The sequence below is a fragment of the Leiobunum rupestre genome, chromosome 1 (assembly GCF_980474605.1).
Source record: "Leiobunum rupestre chromosome 1, qqLeiRupe1.1.hap1, whole genome shotgun sequence".
Lineage (NCBI taxonomy): Eukaryota > Metazoa > Arthropoda > Arachnida > Opiliones > Sclerosomatidae > Leiobunum > Leiobunum rupestre.
Window position 1 is genome coordinate 48,544,038 of NC_143384.1, and position 27,195 is coordinate 48,571,232.

Here is a 27,195-nt window from a genome sequence, read left to right on the forward strand (position 1 = left end):
TTTTTAGAATTCATACCAAACCCAATTTCCAAATAATCTAGTTGAAAAAGATGTCATGAACATTTCCATACATTGATAAAATCAATCCCGGATATTCCTAATGTCAGTGGCATAGCCAAAGAGTGGGGGGGCACAATTTTTACTTTAAATTATTTTATTCAATTGTGTGCCCCCTCCAAAGCAGAATCATGGCTACACCACTGCCTGAGCATCCATAAAGTGCTCAAGTTGATATAGCAACAGCGAGTTATCAGTAGTTCCTAGCAGGGTTGGCAAGAACCAGTCCAACTGGTTTAACCACCTGAGTTTAACTGGTTTTGACAACTAAAAAAATCCATAGTTAAAAACAAAAGATAATTATATAAGTTTCTTTTAATCAAGGAATACTCCTGTGCATGTTTCCATACCAGAGTGACTGAGAAAAATCATATCACCTCGGGCAGGAATCCAACTTACAACCTTTGGGTTACCGTCCCAACGCCAATACCATTGGAGTTCCGACACCAAGAGTGATTAGGCATCGGACATCCAATTTATGTATGACTGTCGGGTTCGTTGATTTGACAGGATACATTTAACCTGTTGTTGACCGTGCCGTAGCATTTCAAAGTCAACTAAAAACAGGTCCTTGATAGCCTGTAATAATAACATTGAGATAATTACATACAAAATTCAAGAACCTAATTTCTAGGAAAAATTGCCAAAACCACTGAAATATTGGTGGTGGCTACAATACATTATTTTTAAGACAAAACATCAAGAAATTCAGCTTGATAATAATTCAAACCCTGCTTGGTACCAGCTGAAACTTTTCAGTAATAAAACCAAATTACAGACCTTACAAACCATTCAAGTGTTCTTAAAAAATACACTACAAAAGGGCAGAACTATTAAAAATGTAATATGCTAAGAAACTATCTGTTAAACTACAAAACTTAATTTTTGAGAGACAAAAGTATGAATTTTATTTTAAAAGGTATTGAAATTTAAAAAACTTTAATTACTGGTCACTGAAAGCACTGCACTAACTACCTCGACAAATGTGGTGGGACACAACATTTTGTTTCTTTTTATCTGATATGACTGAGTGAAAAGATAATATCTCCTGATGCTTAATTCTTAGCACCATCTGTTGTCAAGAATGTAATCCAAATCCCTCATTGAAAATTAAGCACATTTGGCTTTTACATCATTCTTTATTCCAAGCATTTTGTATGCACTGGCATTTAATTTTCAATTAATTTTTATATGTAAGGGTATATACCAATATCTATAAAATTATCTCTTATAAGAGAAGCATACAATTGACCTACAAAAATGAAACCCTGCTTTAATTCCACCAAACCATGAATGGTAATAGTTGTAGCAAGTCACTATACAGGGTGTCGACTAAAAACGATCCAGGGTGAATATCTCAGAAATCGTTTTAACTAGGAATTTAAAAATTTTATTAAGAAGAATGATCACCTCGATGACCTTGAACCATGTCTTCAAGGTCATCCAAAAACTATCGTGAGAACTGTAAGTGTTAGAAAGTTGGTTCCAATTAGAAAAGTGTTCCCCGTCTCGTTTTATGCCTACATAGCGTAAACATGATCCGGTTCGACGAATAGTAAGTCGAGAAAAATTTTACCAAAATCATAAAGGTCATAAAAAGGAGAATTGAAAGACAGCGCTAATAACTCCAAAACAAGTCGTGCTACATAAAATTTGCTAGACAATCGTATCATGGTAGGAGATCAAGGTTATCATTCTTCTTTGGCCCCCTGCATGAGCTACGTAACATTAAAATTTTAAATTCCTAGATAAAACAGTTTGAGTTATTCGCCCTGGATCGTTTTTTAGTGTATAATACATTTAGCTCCATACTATTTTTCTTCAAACGTTTTGAAAAATCAGCGGGAGCCTGTGAAAGTACATTAGCAATATTAGTATCGATACCCCATTCAAAGCGATAATTACATACTTTTAATGGTAGTTTAGAACTTAAAAACATGAAATCAGACTCAAGTCAAAATTATAAAAACATCAATTAAATACTTTCTGGATACACTTTTGTAAGATTTTTAAAAGATACCTTTTAAAAGCATTTTTCAAGATAAATTAAATTTTAAAAAAATATTGTTTTTTAAAACAGCAAGATGGGACAGTTAAATGTTGGCCATTTTTTAAATATTGGAATAAAATTTTAAAAATATCATAATGGTACAATAAAAATATCACTTAAATTAAGAATCATTCAATTTTTCACAGTAATAATAAAAAGTTCAACTACTAAAAATTACTAATATGATTTATCATATTTATGCTGTACTAAAGGTAAAAGCAACGACTCTAGGATTATTTTGACACATTACAATTAATTACAATTAGGTTAAATTTGTTGACGCAAAATAGACTAGTTTTTTGTTTCCTTCATAGTTCTTTTGTATTTTGTAAAGCGGTTTAGGGTCTAGATCCACTACTTTCACTTCCATTAGAAAGTCTTGGTTTCTGCAGTGCAAGATATGCTCTTCATAGTTATTTTCCAGCCTAGTAAAAAAGTTAACATTTTTATTACTTGCTGAATAACAAGGCTCACCGTAAAGTACCTCCCTGAACGATAATAATAACAATCAGCTAGGCTAATAACTAAGGTACAACCATAGGCCCAAGTAAGCTATCTTTTAATACGTTTAAATCAGGTATTTAGTCCTTCATGCCACAAAAGCCAACAGCTCCCTCCTCAAGTTTTATGGAAAGAGTAAACCGAAGAACCACTTTAACCAGTAGGGAGATAATTTGAAATCTTGAATTGTTCTCAAGTTTCCAGCCAGTGCCACAAGCTGGGATCAAATTCGGTTCCTCTTGCAAAAGTGCTTACCACTGGCCCGCCACCAAACTAATAACGTTGCAAGCATTCTTTAACTCATTCGTTTTCCTTTCTCACACTGCCTTTAAACACGTTAACGCAGTATTGTGTACAAATTTCATTGGATGAACCTTTACGCTGAACGTTTTACAGGCGGGTGGAAGACCATTTCCAAATTTTCCCCTTCTGACGGCAGCAGGCGCTAAAGCGTCTCCAATGAAAAAGGTACGCAAGAAAATGCACGACTTGTGTGGGGTGCTGCCACAAAATCACTCCTCTCCTGAAAAACTTTCTTGCACACAAAATAACGTTTTTAAGCGTACTGTGCTGAATACCCAACATTTATGGACCAAACTCACTCTTATGGATAAATTTTATAACCAAAACTTAATTTGTTCTCAAATTCATGAGAAATTTTGATAAAGAAATATTTAGCAAGTCTATATTACACTGTAAGTGGCTCCTTGAAATGTCAAATGGTAAAAAATAATTAAAGCACCCCCTAGGTATTTTTGTAACCTATATTACCCCTGTTAAGGAGATCGGGGGGTACTTGCGTGTAAGCTTCTAATTGGTGTACAAACACATCCAGGTTCTGCCTGATATTTTTGTATAAAACGTTTTGAGTCATAAGTAATTGCATCTTTTAAGTTAATTTTGTTCCAATACCACAGGATAAGACCAAAAATTCGGGATATAAGGATGATTATTTAGGTATACTAGAATACGTGAGTGGTTAGAAATTGTTAATTTTTGTCTAACAATTGCATTTTAGGAATGATTTTATCCATGCACTTTCAAGGGTATTATGACTTAGATTTAATGAGCATTTCCCAAGCAATTGCCTTTAAATAGCTATTCTTCAAAGAAAATATATTACTTTTCAAATAAAGGCTGAAGAGTTATTATGATTGAACAATCTTTAGCTGTAAGTGACACCAGGTATTCCCATATCTGTAAATGTTAAAAACAAATGAGTAATACACATTATTATTTGGCCAGTATTAATTTGAAATGCTAACCTTTCTCGTATAAAATTGCCAATCAGTTTCATTTGGGTTTCTTTCAGTTTCACCAACATACTCGGGAATTTTAGAAGACGGATAAATAAAATTGGACGATATGCTTTCAAAATGGTTTGATAATTGTAAACGAAGAAGTTCATTGTTGCAATGAGTGAAGTACGGAAGAACTGTTTTTAGGCATGAGTCGCCCAATGTTTGTACTTTTAAAATAGAGTCTAAAACACAACCTGCTGAAAGTTTATGACGGCTATCCTTTTCTTTCACTACAACAAAAAATATTTTTACTTGTGATACCTTTTAGAGTGAAGAATTAGGTGACAAAGACCACAGTATAGATCTATTTCAGGAGTGTTTGTTCTTAATCAAATTGATTTGAAGATTCAAATTACGATCATAACGATTGTAATTTAAATCTCAGCTCCAAATCAATGCGATTTAGTTCCAAATATATTTTAACCCTATTACAAGCAGAATTTTAATTTTAATTTACATTTACAATGAATGTGAATTTTAAACAATTTCCCAATAAAAAGATAATAAAATGTACAATTTAATTTAGCAAAAAAATTGATTCAAACTTAAATAGTGTAAAATGTCTATTATCTTACCACTATGGCAAATTTCATCTTCGCAATCTTTTTGCGAATATTGACACTTTTGAAATTTTATTTTGCTTTTCTCTGAGGCTTCATTTGAATATTTTGGTGATGGAAGTGGAAGGACTTTAAGCTCAATTGGGGACCACTTTAAAGCTTTAATTAAAATACTGATAAAATCGTCTTCCTAAAACCACAAGGAAAAATTATCTCTTTTTTGAAGTTGCATTATTTTTTAGCTCAATCTTTTTGTGGTTAAAGAATAACTAGAGTTCTAACACAGCCCAATAAAAAAAAACTACTGAGAGCCTTTGAATCCAGCCATTTACAGAAGTACCACTAAAAACGAATTTCCTTTCTTCAAAGACGCCTTTAAAAATGTTTTCCTTCACATTTCTTTAACTCAAACGATCGAGAAAAGCTTAATTTTTGTCTACATGAATGTAAAAATGACATGAAAATGTCAATTTTGTCTTATTGACTATCAAGGCAAACTCAATGGAGGTTACAAAGTAAATTCTATTCAACTGGTGTTCAGTGGCGATTTATGTTCCTTTCTCATAAGGGGCTTTTAAGTAAGGTGTTTTTGATTTTTTGTTTTTATTTCTTTATAATTTTTCAGGCACCCAGATAACACCAGGCCGTAGGGGCGCACCATGTGCTTATTCCATAATCCGCCACTGCTAGCGTTTGCACATTTCCATTACACAGAAACTGTTAAGTTTCAATTTGTTTGTTGCCTCTTACCCTCATATCCCAAAGGGTTCCTATAATGACTGCTACCTAATATGACGTTTTAAATTTTCAGTTCTGTTAGGCAATCCCTAAAATTGTTTACATTTTCAGTAAAGAACGTGTTGCAGTTCCATTCAAAATAAGTTAACAGATAAAATAAACATCAGTATTGGATCGACAAACACTAAACAAAAGATTCCTTAAATCCATCTATGAGCATTATTTGTTCAAATCATTTTCTCGATGACGATTACGAGAGTAACGTTCAAGCGGAATAGCTAAAAAAATATCAAGCAATTAATGAAAACTGCTATTGCCAGCCAAAACCTGGGAACTTAGGCTTCAGTCTGTAGCACTTGAAGGGCAAGCGTCAGCCTGAAAATACTGTATATGTGTTTAACTTGGAATCAAAAATTTATTCGGTGGATTCTTTTTGCTAGTTCTGGAACAAAAGGTGTACACCTTTTAAGCTAAATTAAATTATTCACTTGTTCTGACTCTACGCTATGAACTATTTGGTATTGGAGCTACCCTTTTTACCCCTCCTGGGGGTGCACAATGGACCTCTGGTCGAAGTGCTAGGTTGGGTCTGACCAAACCACCCAACTCTTACTAATAATAATAATAATAATAATACCCCTCCTCAAAAGCGAGAGTAAAAAAAGAAAACTATTAAAATCATCTGCTTATCAATAATTTATCTGGTAAAATGGCCGGCCATAAGCAGTGATTTTTGGAAGACGTTTTTACCCAGACTAACTATTTGCCACTACAGAATCAAATTAAACTAAGTCATTTGGTTACTCTTCTTGCCCTACTTCAAAATTCCAGAACAAAAACGTATCTACCTAGAGGCATGGAGGTCAATAATTTTTTTGTGACAATTTTGTATAGGTTCACTAATAGTTGACCAATCTATTGAAGGAACACTACTAAATTATAACTATAAACCCTTGGTGGTCATGAAACACGGTACGCTGAGAACATGGGATCCCAAAAACCAAGATAATTTCATTTTGATTAGTTGTGTGTCAAATACTAATCAAATTTTTACAAATTATATACCATTTAGTACGAAATAAAATTTAAAAATTACTTTTGGACAAATTTTAAAGGTATGATGCCTTTAAGAGAAATCTGGAATACAGACAATATCCCCATAAGACATTATCCCCCATTAAATTTGACTTCACCCCCATAGTTTTTCGTTTTCAGTAAGTACTTTGGGACTAGTTTCATAGTTAGTAGGTACGATTCCACTAGTTACGATGTCAGTAGTTGGTTTTTTAATACAAACTAACAATGATTAAAGCAGTTAAGCCCCAATGGTGGGCTAATATTTGGGATAATAGCCACATCAATATTTACAATGAAATCTCCAGTCAGTTGCCTGTCTTTTTAATGGGTTCTGATATTATGGCTACTAAATTCCATTTTAGTAAACCTTTCAATAGTTCCCAAGCCACACGGACTGGTCTGATCACAGAACCCTCTGAGCCAGAGGGGAAATCATCTGGTTCTGGTTTGGGAATGTATTGTCTTAATAATAATCTCAGACTTGGTGTTTTTGCTAGCGTTTTTCAGGCAAAAATTGCCACCATTTGCTTCTGTGTTGGCTTTTGTCTAAAAAAGAAGCTTCATGGCAAGGTTATCCAAATATATTTGGATAGTCAAGGCTCTCAATCAATTTAATATTTCCTCTTAAGTGTTTTATAGCTGTTTGAATCTAATCTCAGAGCTAGGCACTAACAATAAGGTTACGCTTTATTGGGTTCCTGGCCATTGGGGGTTCTATGAGAATGAGAAGGGTCATGTCTTCGCCAAGCTGGGTTCTTTGGTCCTGAAACTGCCATTCCTATACCTTCTAGCATAGTGCGCCGCCTTATCTCAAATTCTATGACTGACTGTCAACTCAAGCTTTGGCTTGAGATGGATGGCCAAAGGCCAGCTAAACAATTTATCTTGGGCCCCTCTATGCAGAGAGAAAGAGAGTTGCTATCGCTCTCCAAGTCCAGTATCTGGTTGATCGTTGGCCAACTTAACAGACATCTTTACTTGATTGGAATCAATGATGATCCAATCTGTAGGGCTTGTCAGGTTGAGGAAGAAACTTCCTCATGTGTACTTTGTAGGTGCGAATATTACGCAGCCCAAAAGTTCAAGCATCTTGGATTTCTTAACATACTGGTCAAGCGGATTCTTTATTTTGAGTCGGATATATGACTTTAAAATTTTAAGTCTTAAAGTCTGGGGTTGCACAATTGACCTCTGGTCGAAGTGCACGAATGGAAACATCTCTTGCCCTTCTCCCCACTCAATAAAAATAATAATAATAGGCGCCAATTATGAATTATATAGGTTCTTTGAACAATCAATTTCCTTAGGTGCTATTTAATTAGTAAGGTTAGATTAGTGGGGATTTAGTCCTAAACTAAGTACTAAATAATTCTTCTTAATAGGCCTATATACTATGATGTACCCATACTAGATAAAGAAAATTGAGACTTACATCAAAAGGGATGTTCTGTTTTTCCACAATTTTGGCATTATCACTGTCCGTATAATGCCATAAGTCATTTAAATCACTCGCTAACTTCTCACCTCCAAAGATAAGTTTTCCATCATAAAATAGACAAATTTTAATTAAATTTATAATTTAAGAATTAGCTGAAATGGGGAAAATGAGTTGAAAGATTGGATTAGGAGAAAACCACTATATTTTTATTCTACATTTGCCATAAATTGTATTATTCTGCCACTTTTGACAACTTTCAGTAGCATAAATACTGGTCATGGTATATATTATAAAATTAATCATTACACACAAACAAAATCTTGAGAGAATATTTGTTTATTTTAAATTATATATAGCTCATGAAACATTATAGAACTTAAATATAGTCAGTAAATAAGTAAATAATATATCTTGAAGAATTATGTATTTTGCCAACGTATATTTCACTTAAAACATGTACCTTCCAGGATACCATTGATTTTTTAAATATATTTCAAAAGAAAATATAGAAATAAATAGCTCTTAACTATTAGATAGCTAAAATATTGTTTATAAACTGGTAAATAACCCTAAATATTGTAATTTTACATCATCAGGCTGAAATTTAGGGTACAGCAACCTCATCTTGTTTTTTAATTATTTTAGGCGGATACGATAGAGTTTGTCACGTAGATAGCATGGGTATTTTTTATCTTGGCCGCAAATGATTATTTAATTTTTGGGTATTTTCACGTTTTTATCTTTATTAGACGGATACGATAGTTTGTCACGTAGATAGCCTGGGTATTTTTTATCTTGGCCGCAAATGATTATTTAATTTTTTAATTTAATTTAAAAATTAAATTTTTTTTGGGTATTTTCATGTTTTTTATCTTGTTTTTTAATTATTTTAGGCGGATACGATAGTTTTTTTGGCCGCAAATGATTATTTAATTTTTTAATTTAATTTTAAAAATTGAACTTCTTTGGGTATTTTACAGTTTTTTTGTGGTTATTATTTTCGTATTGTGTTCGACGACACATGTTTTTCAGACCTTGGTATTCCGGTAGTTTGTTAAAACAATTTATTTCCAAGTGGTATGCCGGTAGTTTGAAGAAAAAAAATCTATGTGGTATTCCGATTGTTTATTCAATAAATTACTAGTTTTCTTAATTTTGGGAATTTTGGGCTATTTCTAGCTGTGCTGCCTTTTTATGGCCGCAACTGCTTCGGCCTTTTCACGATTTTTGTTATTATTTTCGTCATGGGTTCGCTGACACTTGCAGTTTCGGTAGCCTACACCACGTGTTCTTCACTCCGAATAATTGCCACGTGATATTGCGTTACTTTCTTGTTGTTCTTTGCATTGTTGATACGCATGATTTTGGGTTGAAATTCTTTTTGTCGTGTGTTCGCCGACACCAGACTGTTTTAAAAAATGGGTAAAGAAACGTTTTTCGTGTTCGTATAAGTATTAGAACCTGACAGCGCCGCACGTTCCCTATGCTCTCGTGCTGGGGGCGCGCGGCGCCACCCCAGCCCTATACTAAAAAAAACGATGGGCCTTCTATAACGCAACCTAGAGGACAGTACCTAGGCATACCCTACCAAGTATTGTCAGGCGTGAAAAAAATTGGAGCGTATATCGCAAGACCAAGGGCAAAGTGGGGTTGCGGCCATAAAAAGGCAGCACAGCTAGAAATAGCCCAAAATTCCCAAAATTAAGAAAACTTGTAATTTATTGAACAAACAACCGGAATACCACATAGAATTTTTTTTTACAAACTACCGGCATACCCATTGAGTTGGGAATAAATAGAGGTACAACTAAATCTGGCTGGCGCGGGACCATTTACGTTCCATAAGGAGACTTTATTAGCTTTATCGTTCTACCGTGGCGGCGTCTGATGCGAAATTGAAATATACGATTTCTCGTAACAAACAAACCTTTGAAGTTATTTAAAAATAATTTTATTCTGTCAACACGATCCTTTTTAACTCAGTTACGGTGAGTTAGCTAATAATTATTTATTTTTAGCCGTATAACTTTACAAAATCGCAATTGTAATTCTAGCAGTATTATTCCCAATTCAATGGGCATACCACTTGGAAATAATTTGTTTTAACAAACTACCGGAATACCAAGGGCTGAAAAACACGTGGTGTCGTCGAACACAAGACAAAAATAATAAACACAAAAAAACTGTAAAATACCCTAACAGGTTCAATTTTTAAAATAAAAATAAAAAATACCCACGCTATCTGCGTGACAAACTCTATCGTATCCGCCTAAAATAATTAAAAAACAAGATAAAAAACGTGAAAATACCCAAAAAAAAATTTAATTATTAAATTAAATTAAAAAATTAATAGGGATGCACCGATATATCGGCTAATTTTTCAAATATCGGTATCGGCCAATATCGGCTTAAGCGAGGCCGATATTAGCCGATATTTCTGGTATTAGACATTTTCTAGTGTTTCTTTTTGATCGCTGTTGTAGGAAATAATTATTCGCATCCAAAACGGTCAGGAATCATAAGTGGTTTTTACACTCCAAAAGCCTTAGATCATATCATTTTTTAACAGGTGGTTACGAGAGTAAACAAAAAAGCATAATATTGTGATAGGTAACTTTGTTAATATCGGCCGATATATCGGCTGTACCCATATCGGTGCATCCCTAAAAATTAAATAATCATTTGCAGCCAAAATAAAAAAATACCCACGCTATCTACGTGACAAACTCTATCGTATCCGCCTAAAATAATTAAAAAACAAGATGAGGTTGCTGTACGCTACTTCACCCAAAATCTTTCCTAAGAGAAAACCAAAAGAAAAAAAATTATACAGTGAAGTTGCTATACAGGGTGTTAACTAGAAAACGATACAAGGACAATAACTCCAAATGTATTTTAGCTAGGAATTTGAAACTTTCAAGACACATAGAACGTGCAGGGGGTCACTTGACAATGGAAATTTCCATGACCTTGAACCATGTCTTCAAGGTAATTTAAAATTTATTTCGAGAACCATTAGTGATACAAAGTTGGTTTCAATTTGAAGTGTTCCCCTTCCCATTTTAGGTGTAAATAATTTCGATCCTTCCTTATTTTACCAATAACAAGTCAAAAGAATTTAGATAAAAACATGAAGGTCGTGATGAAAATTATGTACCAGAGACCAGGTTGAAGGGCTAATAACTCGAAGTTAGAGTATCATAATTTGCTAGACATATTCATCTAGTAGGGCATCTTTATAAATTGACAACTCGGATGACCTTCAAATCATGGTTCAAGGTTAATCAAAGTTTATCTCGAGAACAAATGAATTTAGAGAAATGGTTCCAATTTGAATGGTTTTCATCGTGGTGGTTTGCATCAGGTTAAAGGCATTTAGACTTAAAATTTCAATTTACACACTTTTTAAATTGGAACTATTTCTCTAATTCATTGGTTCTCGAGATAAAATTTGAATGACCTTGAACCATGGGTTGAATATCATCCAAGTTTGCAAATTCTAAAGACTTCCTACTAGATTAGTATGTCTAACAGATTTTGATACTCTAGCATGAGTACTTTTCGAGTTAATAGCCTTTCTGGTACATTATTTGCATCACAACCTTCCAATTTTTTTAAATTCCCTAGACATGTTATTGGTTAAATTAGGTGGTTTCCAAGTTATTTACACCTAAAATGTGAAGGGACTTTGTATCTCTAATGATTCTCGAGATAAATTTTAAATGACCTTGAAGACATGGTTCAAGGTCATGGACATTTCGGTTGTCAAGTGACTCCCTGCACTTTCTATGGGTCATTAAAGTTTCAAATTCCTAGCTAAAACACATTGAGTTATTGGCCCTGTATCGTTTTTTAGATAACACCTTGTATATATATATTTGTATATTAGTTTAACCTATGCCAAAGTAAGGGGGTTTTTTAGAAATAGTTTACTACTTTGCATAGGAAAAATACTTTTTTAGTGCTGCGTAAAAAATTCCCTTTATCCGTCGTCTACTAAAAATGTAGTTTTAGTTTTGTATGGGCTGCATGCTCATGAGTGTGTGTTTCTTTAGGTCATAAGAAATGATACTAAGCTTTGTATTAATAGCATAAGCTACTTAATAAATTGTTTTATATAGAACTAGTTTTAAATCATCTGGCCAATTCACATTAGATCTAATACCCTTTCTTTAAACTCGTTAAATAATAACACAAATTATGAATTGAATGAATCATTATAGACGTGAAAAAACCACAAAAATTACCTCAGTGACTATTGAGTCGCTAAGCACTGAGGCTGGCAGCTATGCTGTCATGAAATATTCCCTTTTTCTTTTTTCCCTACCTCTAAATTCAAAAACCTACAGACGCTGGAAATCCATTGTAATTTATTTTACTGTGTATAGTTAAATGGTTAAATAAATAATTTAAATTAAATTAATACATATGTAAACTGAACTTAAGTATTCAAACCTCATTTTACATAGCAGATCGATCATGGATCTGCACATTGCTTAACCATTTTTATTATTAACTTTTATTTTGAGAAATCAAGGGACGCAACTTACTTTGAAAATTCTCAAGTTGTTTTGAGGATTTTTCAGAAGTTCTTTCAAACTATGTTTCATTCTTGATTCACACCTTAAAGATTTTATGAATATGTTTAAATATACGAACTTGCGTATTTTCATATAGATATTTTTAAACATACCCACTAAATAAATCCAATGGACAAAAATTACTTTGTACTGTATAGGGGCCTTCTTGGACCTATAATAAAAAGTAAACTAAATTTTAAAATTTAAATCATACTTTTAGGTTCCCTTAAAGGTGAACTCAGCTTCGCAAAGTAACATAAATTAAAATTATAGATTGCACATCATATCCCAACTAACAAGTGCATATAATAGAATGCACTCTCTATAAAATAAAATCCCTTAAAAATGATTTTACTACTTCTGCAGTTTTAATCATTAACATCTTTAATTTTGTGCTAACCAATCAAAAGGCTTCACCCCAATTTTAACTAACTAATTAATGGATCCTTTTTAGTCATGTGACCAATTTTGGTCATTAGAAATGTTTGTTAAACAACCCCCCTCCTATCTGATGAGACACAGCTAAGTAATGGGTTTTGTAAATAATCATGCTCACTGATATCACAGTACTGATGAGCCCCAAAAGGGCAAAACCGGTCTACTGTTGGGATCTCTGGCTGAAATTTTGACTTTTGATGTGTACACATTTGTTTATGCTAGAGTCATAAGAATAAGTAAGAACACAACAAACCTTTAGGAACTGCTTTAAACAAAACTTGCAAACAAAAAAATTATTGACTAGAGTTTCATCTATTTCATTTAGGAAATATTCAGATACATCCAAAAAACCTTGTTTAGGCTAAAATGAAAAAATTAAGGGAAAATTTACATTAAATTAAAGATTAAAGGAAGTATGAACTTCATGTTAATATTGGACCAACAAATTTCGCATTTCTGCCACCAGGTTTAACAAAAGTGAGGGATGGGTGGCACAATATGTTAAAAACAGATCATATCGTGTGTTAGGAGACAATTTTTTTATTTAGTTCATACTCTCTTTAAGAAAAGCCAACTAATTGAAATAGGGGTTGACCTATTATAAATATTAGATAATCTATTTTTAACTCTTCCATTGAAAGTGATTTATTTAAATCATTATTTGATACAAGTTGAGTTAAATCAATCAACCCAAAATTTAAAACATTTAATGTACACTAATCTTATGCCAATTATGAAAGCTTAATTTACATGTAACACACAGCTAGTTTTGCATGTAGCGTACTACTTTATCAAAGATTTGACAATGTTGTTGTATTATTACAGAAAAAGTCACTTAAATTTAAATACGAAAAAGTAAATGGCATTTCTTAATTTTAATTTTAACCAGTACATAAACCTAATTAACACATACCTTAATCTCAACGGAAATTTTTGGTCCTTTTGGAAGATCTTTAGATAGTGTTCTCTTATCAGAGAGAAGCGAGGTACAAAGATCAGGCATAAGTAATGCGTAGCTTCCCGCAGGAAATTCCGAAAGACCTTTATGCATGCGAAAAGCTGAAAAAATAAATTAAAACTCTAGTTAAATTTAAATTTCATGTGATAAATAAACTAAAGAGACTTTCAAGGGAGTGCTGGGGGGTGAAATCCATTTCAAATACACCATTCAGTCGTTTCAGTGACTTTTTTAATAGACTTCCAACCCCTCACACCTCCCTTGAAAGTCCCTTTAAGTAGTAAGAATCATGGGACAGCATCACTATATTTTATAAAACCCATTTCATTGCAAAAATTTCAGTATGTGCATAATTAGATGTTTTAACATATCAGAATTAGCCAGAATGCTGTCATGTTTCAAATGCAAAACGGTTTTTATTACACATCCTAACAGCCAAAATTTGGTTTATGGAATTAGGTAGGAGTTAAATTTTAAATGTATATAAAATTTCATATTAATAAAAAAATGGAGACTACACCGTTAACTATTCATCAAGGTCAGAGTACTGGGGCTATATTTTACTATTTCTCAAAAGCAGGAGTAAAGAGACTAAAATAGTTAAATAGCCCCAGGCAACCATTTTGGGAAAACGTTTTTACCCAGACCAACTGTTTGCCACCACAGAGTATAAGTAAAGTGACATCACAGGGTCACTCTTCTTACCCTACTGCCGCACTGAGAAAATATCATAATAGGCAGTGATGGGCACTGCTCATCTCATTTGATATAGATTTTTGAAACTATGAGCCAAACTGAGCTGTAAAAAATATTTTTAGCTCTCAAAATTGAGCCGAAATTCATGAGTGCCTATTCCAGCTCTTAAAATGAGCGGAAATTAATGAGCGCCTATTCAGGCTCCCAAAATTGAACAAAAATTCACAAGCGCCTATTTCAGCTCTCAAAAATTAGCGAAATCCACAAGTTGTTTGTTTTTCAGTCGGCATGACAAGATGTGGGATATCTTTGCCCCTTTTTTTGTCTTGCATGTATATAGTTCATCTGGCTTTACATTAAACTAAATTAAAATTAAATCAATAGTATTATTTATTCTTAATAAAATGCCTTGGGTATTAGCCTAAAAAAAATTAGCGGAAATCTGCGAGCACCTCTTCCGGCTCAAAATTTTGAGAGCGTGAGCAGTTAACACGCAAGAGACCACGAGCGGTGTGCGAGTTGAGCGGTTCACTAATGGAAATGCCCATCACTGATGTGCGAAAAGTATCTACTGATTAAAGCTACTGTATCTTTATGTAACATGAAAAAACTGATTGCTTCATGAACTAGTTTATTGAACAAATTTATTTGTAATACCCCCACTGCAAAATTGAAAATTTTAAAAATGTCTACTAGAAATGTCAAACTTAAAACTTAATCAAGGTTGCCACAGATTTTAAGATTCAAATTGCCGGAGTTTCCCTGACCATTTTTACTCATTTTTCCCCGAGACCTTTTTAAATGAAAAATTTAAAAATTTTGTTAATTTTTTTACCTAGATTTATATTCCTCATATTTCTGACTTAATAGTTCCTAAAATTCCCAGATTTTTTCGACCAACTAAATTTATAATTCATTGGCTTTCTAATGTTTTCTAGCTTCTATGGCAACCCTGTTAATTTATATGAACTAATTTTATTTAAATGGTAATTTAAATTTAAAATTAAAAATCAAACCACTAACAATGTTTAAAATTAAAATTAATATTAGTATAGTATTATTATTAAACCAAAGTTTAATTGAAGCCAACTCTACCAAACATGTCCACAACTGTCAAACAATACCAACTTATAACATGTTAATAGTGTAGCATTGAAACAATTAAGAGTAGCATCTATCAGTTTCAGTTTTGGCAGAATCATTTTGAATTAAGTTATGAATCAAGAGTAACTTAATACAATTAGAAGTTTATTATATCTCTTAAGAGAGAAGTATCTGTGAAAATCAGTTCAGTGAGCGCAAATACCCCATCAAATCATGAAACATAACTGCAGAAAAAATTTTATTATTAAAATGGAGTTTAAGAATAAATATATTGAAGATTTTTGTAAATTAAAGGTAAGTATTTGATCAATCTTAAATCCAGAAAAATAATTCATGTAAAAAGAAGATTGTATAACTATGTCACTTGGACATAGTTTATTGGAGGATGGCCATCATGTTACCATAGAAGCACAAATTTTAATATAGATACTTTTTTAAATAATGTTTATTTTACCACTATCTAATCAACCGCATAAGTGTTAACAAGAATTTATTTATTTCAACTTAGGAAGCATGACTGTTCCCCTTCACGCTCTAACAGTGGTTCCTTCCCTCTAAAAAAAACCAGCCTGGTATCTCATTGGTTCCCTAAAACTGACGTCTTTAGACCAAATTGAAGCACAAGCTGGTGACGTTTTTCTTTTGCCCCTAGCGTGCCGATTGGAAAATTTTACCATGATGCCTGAGTATTGTTTCAACACAGTCACAGGGCTCCCAGAGTTCCTATAATTCCTATAAATTCCTGTAATTTCAATATACTCCTATAATTTCCTATTTTCTCAAAATTGTTCCTATAAATTCCTATTTTTTCGAAATTTTCTAGTTTTTCTATAGCTATATCCAGAAATTCCTATAATTTTAAAAATAATATATTAGAAAACAGCCTTAACATTTGGGAAAAATTTGCCTTCTAAATAGAGCTTAGCTCTGGCTTAGGTCCGGTGTTCCCAAAAGCTCAACGGTTGGGCTCCCAGAGTTCCTATAATTTCAATATACTCCTATAAATTCCAATTTTTAGCTAAAATGTTCCTATAAATTCCTATTTTTTGGCTAAAAATGTTCCTATAAATTCCTATATTTTCTATCAAATTCTCCAAGAGAAAGCCATAAGCCACCGACAACTTAAGAGGGTTTTATAAGAATGTTTGATACCAATTGAGATTTAGCGAATGTTTTCCCTTACCGAAAAATAAGTTGGTTTTATTAAGGTTTTAACCTGGTTTTCCTTAAATAAGAAGGTTATTATATAGTATTCACCTGGCACAACCTAACTTCATACTTTTTGAACTATTTGTTAATTGGTATTGAAATGGTATGAAGCTGAATTTTGATTTTTCCACAAAATCAACCTGGTTTATACCTAGAACTAAAATCATCCTTACCTAGCCAGATAAATCTTTAAATTTATTAGGTGGAACATTAATGGTTTTAACCTGGTTTAAAAACCATCCCATCAAGTTGATAGATTTCGACATGGTAATAACGTTTTTCAATTGGTTAATGATTTTAGGTCAGAAAATTACTGTATGAAACTAGTTTTTACGTAGTATTTGCACCTGGTAATTTAAAAATATTTTATGCCTGCTGATTGCAAGAAGGTATAAGCATATTGCAAATTAAAATTTTATTTTAAAAAATGCGTATATAATTAACTAAATTTAAAATGTTATTTAATAATAAATATTCCCAAATCGTATAATGTTAAAAAATAACTAATTTTCTAATAAAAAAAGCATGACATAATTAATTTATACATATACACTTGATTGATGGATTAAAATAAATTAAATTAATCTAGAGCCATATTAATTAATATTGCTCTAGCTTAATTTAATGAATTTTATTCAAAGTGTACGTATTAATTGCATTTTTATAGAAAATTAGTTTCTTAACATAAATACAATTTGGGAATATGAAAAATAAAATTTTAATTTATTAAAATTTTAATAATTATAATTATATGCATTTGATTTAAAGGAAGTTCATATTTTATTGATGGATAACTAAATACAATTAATTTGCTTCAATTAAATTGGCAGGCTCAACCAAAAACATTGTTCCCTCTTTTTCAGGAATTATAAAAAAACATGGTAAAAAATTCCAATTACCAGCAATATTGATTGCTTGTATTGTCAATTCGCTATCAATCTTTCTTATGTGATTTACAAAATATCTTTCCCTATTTGGACCATTTTGGAAAGGTGTTGACATTTTTAGTAGTTGGATTATTGCATAATATGCAATAACACATATGCAATTTGCACGACATGTACACTTGGGAATGTGTTTTACAAAATATTTAATTTTACCAAACACAATTTCATTTGGACTACTACACTTTACGTACATTGTGTTGCGTTTTTTGGATCTTACATATTGTTCGCTTTCAAGCACCACATTGTTAATTTTTAGTCGTTTGAAAACCTGAAAAATATTTATTTGATCCAAATGAGCAAGTAGTGCTTGGCGAACATAAAATGGTATATCATTAACAATTTTAGCTACACCTACAACTGAAACACATTCTTTAATTTGATCAGATAATTTGTGTCTTTTTCCTTTTGCTAACATCTTTTTGCAAAAATACTGGGAATCTGAGCCAATAGTTAATGTTTCATACCAAATTGGTATGCTGACAAAAGCAGATACAGAACATGCAATCTGCTTGTGGATAGACTGCGTTCCATGAAACATTTTGCTTAATTTTCCATTTAAATTCTCAAATTGGAAACATGAAGTTTCTAAAAGTGGACCTAAGGTAGAATATGTTTCGGACAAATGAAGCAGCCCATGAATGTTGGCTGACATATGTCGTCTACCATATAGCTGTTCAAAGTCTGAAACATATTCTATCAGTAGTGATTTGGCTATTTGCAATTCATCGATTGAGGCTCCGGACTTCCATAAAATATACATTGAAAACACTAGAAGTAAATGATGATTAAAATAAACTGGTGGCCATACATCGTGCAAGACAGGCACAGAATAGTATAACAAAAATAACATAAATTCGGAAGCTTTCCAGTATGGAATATCTTGGGTGAACCGAGGAAGACGTTGAACAAATGAAGGTGGATGAATGCAAAGCAATCTTTCGTCAATTAATGGCCTTATATTATGTAAAGAGTATGGTTGTGCAGAATACTGACTGTCTAGCAATAGTAAAAGAACTTTCTTGGTAACACCTAAAAATACAGCGTGCATGGCATCTACTGATGTTGATTTAATAATATCGGGAACCATTTTGTTTAAAATTGTGGGACCTTTAACCCCTAATAGAGACCTTCCCAAAACGTTTGTTTCTATACCCAAAGCTACAGTATCGTCATGAGTCCTTAGATTTGTAGCATGTTGATATGGATAAATGTGCACATGGGAGGTTTCTGTGATGAAATATGTTTCACCTTCTTGTGTACATGTAGAGCAACCAAATGCTCCATTATATTGAACCATATTTAATGCCATAGCTTTTGCTGGCAAGTCACAAGTTCCACATAGCACAAAACCTTGCATTATGAATGGTTCATTTTGATCTGGTGATCTGACTTCAAAACCATCAGAAAGCTTCTTGAAAGAATGGTGCATTGGTTTAAAAAAACTGTTAATAACTGGTTTTGTAACCCCAATCCATACACCTGCAACAATAACATTTTCTTGCCTAATTCTCTCCTTATAGGGGAGTTCATTGATAGCAAGGTATATTGGCCACATAGTTTTCTTTGAAGAGATGAACAATTGAACCCCGTCTGTATTCCAAGTAAAGGAGATATTGTTTGGGTTTGAGAGTATTCCATTATTTACGTAATACTTTTGATATAAAGAACCATTGTAAATAGCAGAAATATTTCCATTGTCATCCTCCCGAAATCGATTCTGCAGCATATTATAAAAGTTTGGTCTTTCAAGCATTGCTCTAAGTTGATGTTGTATGGATAGGTCCATTTGATGACAAACATTGTAACAGGCCTAGTATGAAATTGGTATCAACCTGGTATATTACATGGTTATCAACCTGGTTTAGGTATAGTATAGGCCTGGAATGAACTGGGTATCAACCTGGTTTAGGTAGGGAATAGGCCTGGAATGAACTGGGTATCAACCTGGTTTTGGTAGGGTATAGGCCTGGAATAAACTGCGTATCAACCTGGTTTAGGTAGGGTATAGGCCTGGAATGAACTGGGTATAGGCCTGGAATAAACTGGGTATCAAACTAATTAATGATGAGTATAAGCCTAGTATAAATTTGGTATCAACCTGGTTTAAGACTAGTATTGACCTAGTTTAACTGGGTAGCGACCTTGTAATGTAAAGGTTATCAAATAGGTATTGACCTAGTTTTAAACCAAACTATTTTGTCAATATGGTATGAAGCTGGTTATGAAAGGTAGTATTTACATAGTATTATTATGGTACTTGAGACATATCCAAGGTTAAAACTAGGTACTAGCCTAGTACATATAAAGAGCTATTTAAACCAGCTTATTTTTTGGTAAGGGTTTAAACATTTGTCAATTATCAAAAAGTAACTGTGACGTAATGGACACTGGTTTTAGATTGATAGCAATAAATAAAGGAAGCATAATTAAGACTTTAGTCAATTCTCCACCCAAAAGTATGGCAATTAAATACCAACACCAACGCTCGTCCAATTTTAATTTAATTTTTATGGATACTTTAGACGATACTGAGCAATTATTTTGCGGAAATGAAAATATGCCGAGATAATAATTTTGTAAAAGTAAAGCATTTTCCAATTTTTATTTATGGAATCAATTTGTGTAAGTTCAATGCTACAAAAACTTTTTACATGGTCAAGGATCAGGGGAGTGCAAGGTAGCTGCAAAATTTTCCCCTTGACATTTCGCGTGACTGCGGAACATTACTGAGGCCAAATATCCAGGGATAAAACTTTTCCTTTGACCAGAAGGAGGAAGAGCAAATTCCTTCTGTATGATTCGTGTCGACTCCGGTTTCAGGATCTCTGAAGTGAAGGGAATGGTTCACTGAAAAGTGTCTGAAATTGGGGTCGTATTCAATAGTAGCGTAACTTTTCCAACAGCAGTGTAAATTGTTGGCGCCTAACGGCGCCGTACGTTCGCATATTTTTCAATTTTACTGTAGTGATATAATTACAAAAATACTTTGTAAAATCAGCGGGAGCCGAGGAGAGTAATTTTTCAAGTGAATAACAATAGCAATATCCTTAAGGAGTCAGATACTTCTTTCGTAATAGATGTTATAATACTTCTTATTCATTTTCAAAACCAGTTTGTTTTAACCAATGCTAATCAAACCTAATTGCATCCTACTGACCTTCATGCTGGCAATATGGCCTTCATCCCCTACGAAAAGTTGAAACTTAGTGAAATATAAGTCTAATGGGATTCAATTGCTTACAACAGAGCAAAAGTAAGTAAATCTATCTTCCTTGGGTGTGATAGAACCAAATTTAAAGATAGTACAAGTTGATAATAATAATAATCAGCTGGGCTAATACCCAAGGTACCGCCTAAAGCCCAACTCAGTTGCTCTCGCTCTCTAAGAGTAGTATAAGGGTGGTTACGCGCCTACTTTTAGGTCACTTCCAGCTTAATAGACATCTGCATCTGATTGGTATCAGTGAGAGTTCTATGTGCAGGGCATGCCTTGCAGAGGAGGAAACTTCCTCTCTCATGTCCTTTGTGTCTGTGATTCTTATGGGGCTCAAAGGTTTGAGTACCTTGGTATGCACAGGCGATCTTTCCAACATCCCGGCAAGGCAAATCTTGAGCTTCGTTTCAGAGACTGGGCTTTTCCATGTTTAAAAGGCTGGGGCTGCACAATGGACCTCTGGTCGAAGTGCTAGGTTGGGTCTAGCCCAACCACCCAACTCTTACTAATAATAATAATAAAGCCCAAGTTAGCTAGACTAATTCAAGTGGCCAGGTTAAAATGCGTATGAGGGTGGTGAAAAGCTCTTCAAGCCACGCGAGCCAACATCTCCCTACGCTTAATATTATATCCTCAACTAGTTTTTATGGGAAGGGGCTTAGTAATGCAAATTATTTCCTAATGCAACTTAATGCAAATATATCAATAATTTCATTGATAAATATACCGTTTCTATGATATTAAATAAGCCTAATTAAATCAATAAAAATTGGGGCATTTTAGGTTCTAAAGACTAGCGTCTATAATAAATTACCGTTATTGTTGAAAACAAATATTAAAAATTATTAAACCTGGACGTTGCTTCTCCACAGCAGAAATTACTGACTTAGTTTCTTCTTTGGTTAAATGAACAATTTTCTATTGTAAAAATTAAACATTTAAATATTTTTTATTAAATATTTTGAATATTCCCATTAAAGTTTTCATGGCAATAAATGAAGCAATTCTTAGAATACCATTTTAGGAATAAATGCATCTCCAAGAAGAAGCTTCAAAACATCCTGAGCAAATGACTTTCTCATCTCTTCTTCAACGGCATTACAGCTCTGACTAGATGATGCTAAGCTTAAAGCCTGGAGAAAAAACAATTTCTCAATGTTATTTATTATATTATATTATATACGCTACATTATAGGTATTGTAGCACCATGCATCATCGCTAGTATGTTTTCTGGTGGATAGAACCCTTTATTTGTCCTGGTATTGGTCCCGTAATGACCGCTAGGAGGATTGCTACTGTTATGAGGGTCAATTGGTGTGTTGTGAAGTATTTAGGTAAGCCTGTTAGTTAGCTGCTGAATGTTGAGTTGAAGATGTGTGCTTAGCCTCTCCCAAGAAGGGATGCCTCTGACTATTTAATGAACCATGAACAACATTACTCAATGGGTATTGCTTTGGCTATTTATTAAGTATACATAACGTGACCCAACGTCCGATTTTGAATGGGACTGTCCCTTTTTTCAGTACTCCGTCCCAGTGTCCCCAGGGAAAGCTACGGGATACAAAATTATCCCGTTTTCAGTTAGCATCGAACTATGAAATGCAACCCAGGGTAGATGGCGCTAGTAGTAGGTCTGGATCGGGAAAGATAAGGGGTTCAAGGTCACAAGATAAGATGACTCCTTGTCATTGTCCCTCACTCTACTCAATTTCAATTTTATTAATACTTGCAATTTTTTATACACTTCTAGTTTTATTGGGTTAAGCTTTTATATCAATTTTTAACTTATTGTTATAAAATGTAGTTAGTTGTTTTATTAAAGATACTAATTTTAACTTTGAATAAATCTGCTTCATTTCCACACCAAAACCGTCACTACTTTGCTGGCCCTGCTCCCAAGAACTACATGTCTGTTTCACCAATTTAGTACGACATCATTACATGGCTTCGCATCAGAGAGAGAACTAAGGCAAAAGAAGAATAAAGTTGCCTTAACCACAAATATTGTGCGAAGTGAAAATAACCCAGATTACGAATGTGACGCTTTAGCGGCCCTCAAGCCAATAGTGAAGCCAATCACTCCACCCATTCGTTTCTTCTGTATGATTTATTCTTCTTACAGTGAAGATGCCTGAGAAATCACCAATGCCAGCCATTTTAACAGATCAATCAAGGCTAATTGAAAATTAAAATGCTTTTCAAAGTATTGCATTTAAAATACTATATAATTGAATAACTAGGAGTTATTGTACATTAGGAATTGAAATAGAACGTAAAAAAGGTTAGAATGAAGGATGGAAGCTGCTACTCTCAGCGTTAACTTGTAAAGATTCTAGAATGTTTGGCACAATGGAGGTGTAGCCATGTTGGTTTGTAGGCCAATTTAAATTAACTATAATAGACTTAGTGCCCAAGGTTGTCATTGGTGGCACTAGGCTGATGTATTAATACATAAGGGGTGAGGCGTTAAGGCTGCAAGGCATTACGGCCGCAAGGCGTTAAGGGGCCAGGGGGTACCCTACAGCATCTGGGACCTGTGCGTGAAACTCATTTGGGACCACTTCTGATCCTGCAAAAAACTATTTCCAGAATCATTTATCCCATATTTTTAGATGCACAACCACCATGAGCTTGGAAGGTCAGTATTTTGAACACCACTTTCACCATGTATCGTAACATAATTATTTAAATACCTACTTTAGAGTCTTGAACATCAATTTTTGAGATGCGGAGTATCCAATTTTCCTAAATATAGAAATTTATATGTAAATACATTTATTTGCTTTAAGAATATAAACATGTCTTTGAGAAATTGAGGTTTTTATAAGGACCAAATTAATTCAGGGCAATCTTTTTAACTGTTTTGTAGTTGAATATGACAGTATAATTAGTGGAAACTATTGGCTACACTAATGATTTTAATGGTAATAGATAATTTTTTCAAAATAGCCAACATTTAACTTTTATTTCAATCTAACTTTGGTAACAAAAATTAACAGTTACCTACTTTTGTAGCTTTTATGTTTCATTAATCGAAAACATTTGTAGTTTAAATAGATTAAAAAAAGGCTAAAAAGCCAATAGTTTTCAATAAATAAGTGTGGAGAATTAAAAAAAATTCATATAATTCATAAAACCGCACGTCTTTCTTTAGTTTTGATAACATGGTACAGTACCTGATGTGATGGTAAGAAAGGGTAAAACCTCCTAAAGGAAGAGTGCATATTTGAGGATATTTCTTGAAAGCAAGGATTCAAGGTATTGGAATTTAGATATTTAAAAAAAAATTCCTAGCATAAAATGCTTATCAAACCCTTAAAATGTTTAAATACTTAAAAACTCTAAATTTACCTTGGGTTATTTTTCTTTACCTTGTCAATCTTTATAACATTTATTTTAAACCCACTTGCCCAGAATGTTATAATTTATCATATGCCCCCAACCATCGACTACCTAACCTTAAAAAATAGAAATAATTAAAATTCCCCAACTAAAGTCATATTATAGCGACCATTACAGTTTGCCATAAGATGCAGTCTGTCTCAAGAGATTACTTTCCCATTAATCTGGCTTCACTAAGCTTTTTATTTGTGTTATTGTAATTTAGCAACCAGTATATTTTCCAATTCACCTGTACTCAAAATCGTTTTCAACATTCCGTAGAAATTGGATTAGCTATCCTGAAAGTTTGAGATTTTCTCTAATTTATAATACAACTCAAGGTTATAAGCCACAATTTCTTTAAAACGATATAGCAATTTTGCTTCAAGATATTAACGATTATTTTCCACACCACATCAAAAGAGCATATTATTATTATATAATATACTCTTTAAACAGCTATAAACCAATTAAGACGAAATGTTAAACTGATTGAGAGTATTGACTATTGAGGGCCACTTGACTATCCAAATAGATTTGAATAACCTTGCCATGAAGCTTTTTTTTAAGACAAAAGCCAACACAGAAGCAAATGATGGCAATTTCTGCCTGAAAAACGCTAGCATAAACACCAAGGCTGACTGGCTGAGATTATTATTAAGACAATACATTCCCGAACCAGCACCAGAATGAGTCTTAGGCCCATCAGTGAACCAGACGATTTCCCCTCTGACTCCAAGGGTTCTGTGATCAGACCAGTCCGTGTGGCTTGGGAAATAAGTATTGAAGATTTACTTGAATGGAATTTAGTAGCCATAATATCAGAACCCATTAAAAGAACAAGTGACGTAACTGACTAGAGATTTCATGGTAAATCTTAGTGTGGCTATTATCCCAAATATTAGCCATCCACTAACCATTCTGGTTGAGCCTATAGCAGCAGCTTCCTCAATAAAAAGATGAAGAGGAAGAATATTCAGGATAATTTCTAGAGAAGCGCTTGGGGCTGTTCTCATAGCTCCTGTGATGCTGACACAATTGTATTGTAGGGTGTTTAGATCACTCTGTGCAGTCTTAGTTCAGACTCTAGGCCACCACCAGTACACAGAAGCATAAGAAAGCCATGCGTAACATATTTTGTAAATACTTATGTACGCTCCCTAAACATTTGAAAGAACCATCGTTGTGGTATTCTCTCTGGATTTTACCAGCACATCAGCTGTCTTTCCCAGACATTGCTACCTATGATGCATTGGATCAGAGATGCTGGAATTTTTCAGCTCTGGACACGTGACTTCCCATTGTCCATCCTTAAGAGTTAAAATGGGTTGCTGGAGCAAGATTGGGCAGAATTGATTAAATCGTTATGGACGTCAAGATCTCCTAAAAAGTGATAATGTCGAGAGTTTACAGACACTATGTACGCGTTGGACTGCTGACTTTTGTTAACTTGTGGTGAATAGTGTAAATATAAATTTTTATTTCCATGAAAGCCGAACGAGGCGAATCTTGTAGTATATGTTTATATTTATATTTAGTTTGTTTTGGCCTGACCAGCCCTGTTTGATTTACTTGTTTTTACTATAAAATTATTGTATATAATGTAACCATTTCTTTTTACTCCAATGTAACACTTTTGAATACGCTAATAACAAATGAAATATCTAATTCCCCTAGACAACGCGCAAATATTTAAAAAAATGTTACACATGGACTTTGATCACGGTGCATAGCCAGTAGGCCACTTTGGGGCTAAGACTCCTGGACCTGCTTACAGCACTTTTGGTTCTCCAAAGTAACATCTTAGCCTTTTTGACTAAAAAATTATGATGAGGCTTCAACGTTAGTTTGCTGTCTAAAATAACAGGAAGGTATTTCACCTCAGTACTTTGCTAAATAAAGTCCCAAATAAGGAATTCACATTTTGTATCCTTTTCATTAAGGACATCTTAATTACCATCATAATGTAAACAGTAGAGCTACAGTTACGGGGTGCGGTGGAGGACTGGCCTTAGTGAAAGTGGGTCCCATGGATCACTCATGAAGTGGGCCCCCTAAACATGATAGCGTTATAGTTGTTAAGGCTGGAGCTCTTTGTACTTCGGTTCTAAACGGCAACCCTACTCCTGTCTTAACCACAAAGTACTAATACTAGAAGTAATAATACAATCGGTGCAAACCCAATGATTAAGCTCTGTGGGATTTTCAGTAATACAAGTGTAATTTTAGTAACTATCCACGGGAGACTCTAACCAAATCTAATTAGATTACTCCCAATTAAAATAAGAAGGAAAATAATTGGTGCAATTTAAAAAGTGTATGCTGAAATTCATAATAATCAGTTACTTATTTCTAGTTCTAAGATCACCTATCAGGTAGTTTCAAATTTATAAGACAACCTTGGTGGGAATACTAGTTACATTTTAATTACATTGCCAGTAGTTGCCAAATTTAGTCAATTGTCTCTACAAATAGGCATTACGTACCTATACATTTCTTCAGTGGCTTTTTTATAACTAAGCTGACATTCATGTAGACTGTCATCAGGCATCTTTATCTTACAAGTGGAATTGGGAAACATTGCTACGGTAGTTCTAGAGACTAATTAAATCATCAATCTTACTTTTATCAAACGCACTACCAGACTAGAATTCCCTTCTGCACGATACTGAACATTCTCTTGACGCAAAACAAATCCTAAGGTTAAATCACTGTTGGAACTGGAAAGACTTCGAAGGAACCCAGAATTTGCCATTACATGCGATAGTTTCAAAGGAAAGGCGGTTATAAAAACATGAATAAACAAATCTTTAAGTTTTTTGTATTTAATTGGGAAAATGTATTGACTAGACTGGACTGTACTCGCCGCTGAGCATCACGTTCAAAAGCTAAACAGAAACGTAAGCAGACTACGTTAGAAAACGTTTTCAGTGAATCCGCTAACG

The 27,195-nt window shown here is 33.5% G+C and overlaps 1 protein-coding gene across 2 annotated transcripts; it reads right to left on the minus strand.

The window, feature by feature from the left end:
• Window positions 1–979: 979 nt before the first annotated feature.
• On the minus strand, window positions 980–27,195 carry Ipk1 (Inositol phosphate kinase 1). Of its 2 annotated transcripts, XM_090180387.1 has the most exons (13): window positions 26,874–27,195; window positions 23,567–23,614; window positions 21,885–22,001; window positions 21,720–21,786; window positions 13,654–13,799; window positions 12,994–13,101; window positions 12,416–12,474; window positions 12,272–12,345; window positions 7,717–7,829; window positions 4,485–4,659; window positions 3,874–4,139; window positions 3,732–3,805; window positions 980–2,532 (listed from the first exon to the last, which is right to left on the minus strand). In XM_090180387.1, the coding sequence occupies exons 1-13, from the start codon at window positions 27,003–27,005 to the stop codon at window positions 2,370–2,372; spliced, it is 1,542 nt and encodes a 513-aa protein (XP_090036513.1). In that variant the 5' UTR covers window positions 27,006–27,195; the 3' UTR covers window positions 980–2,369. The 2 variants fall into 2 exon arrangements, with proteins under 2 accessions (XP_090036513.1, XP_090036514.1); XM_090180388.1 differs by lacking the exon at window positions 7,717–7,829 and having other exon boundaries at window positions 12,273–12,345.

Bases quoted from the DNA above. Each gene is read 5' to 3' on its own strand.
- Ipk1 (XM_090180387.1), bottom strand. From the start codon at position 27,005: ATGGCAAATTCTGGGTTCCTTCGAAGTCTTTCCAGTTCCAACAGTGAT. The intron at 4,660-7,716 runs GTAAGTCTCAAT...TTGTGGTTTTAG, and splicing joins AACAGAACATCCCTTTTGAT to GAAGACGATTTTATCAGTAT. The intron at 2,533-3,731 runs GTAATATATTTT...CTTTTTTACTAG, and splicing joins CTTCAGCCTTTATTTGAAAA to GCTGGAAAATAACTATGAAG.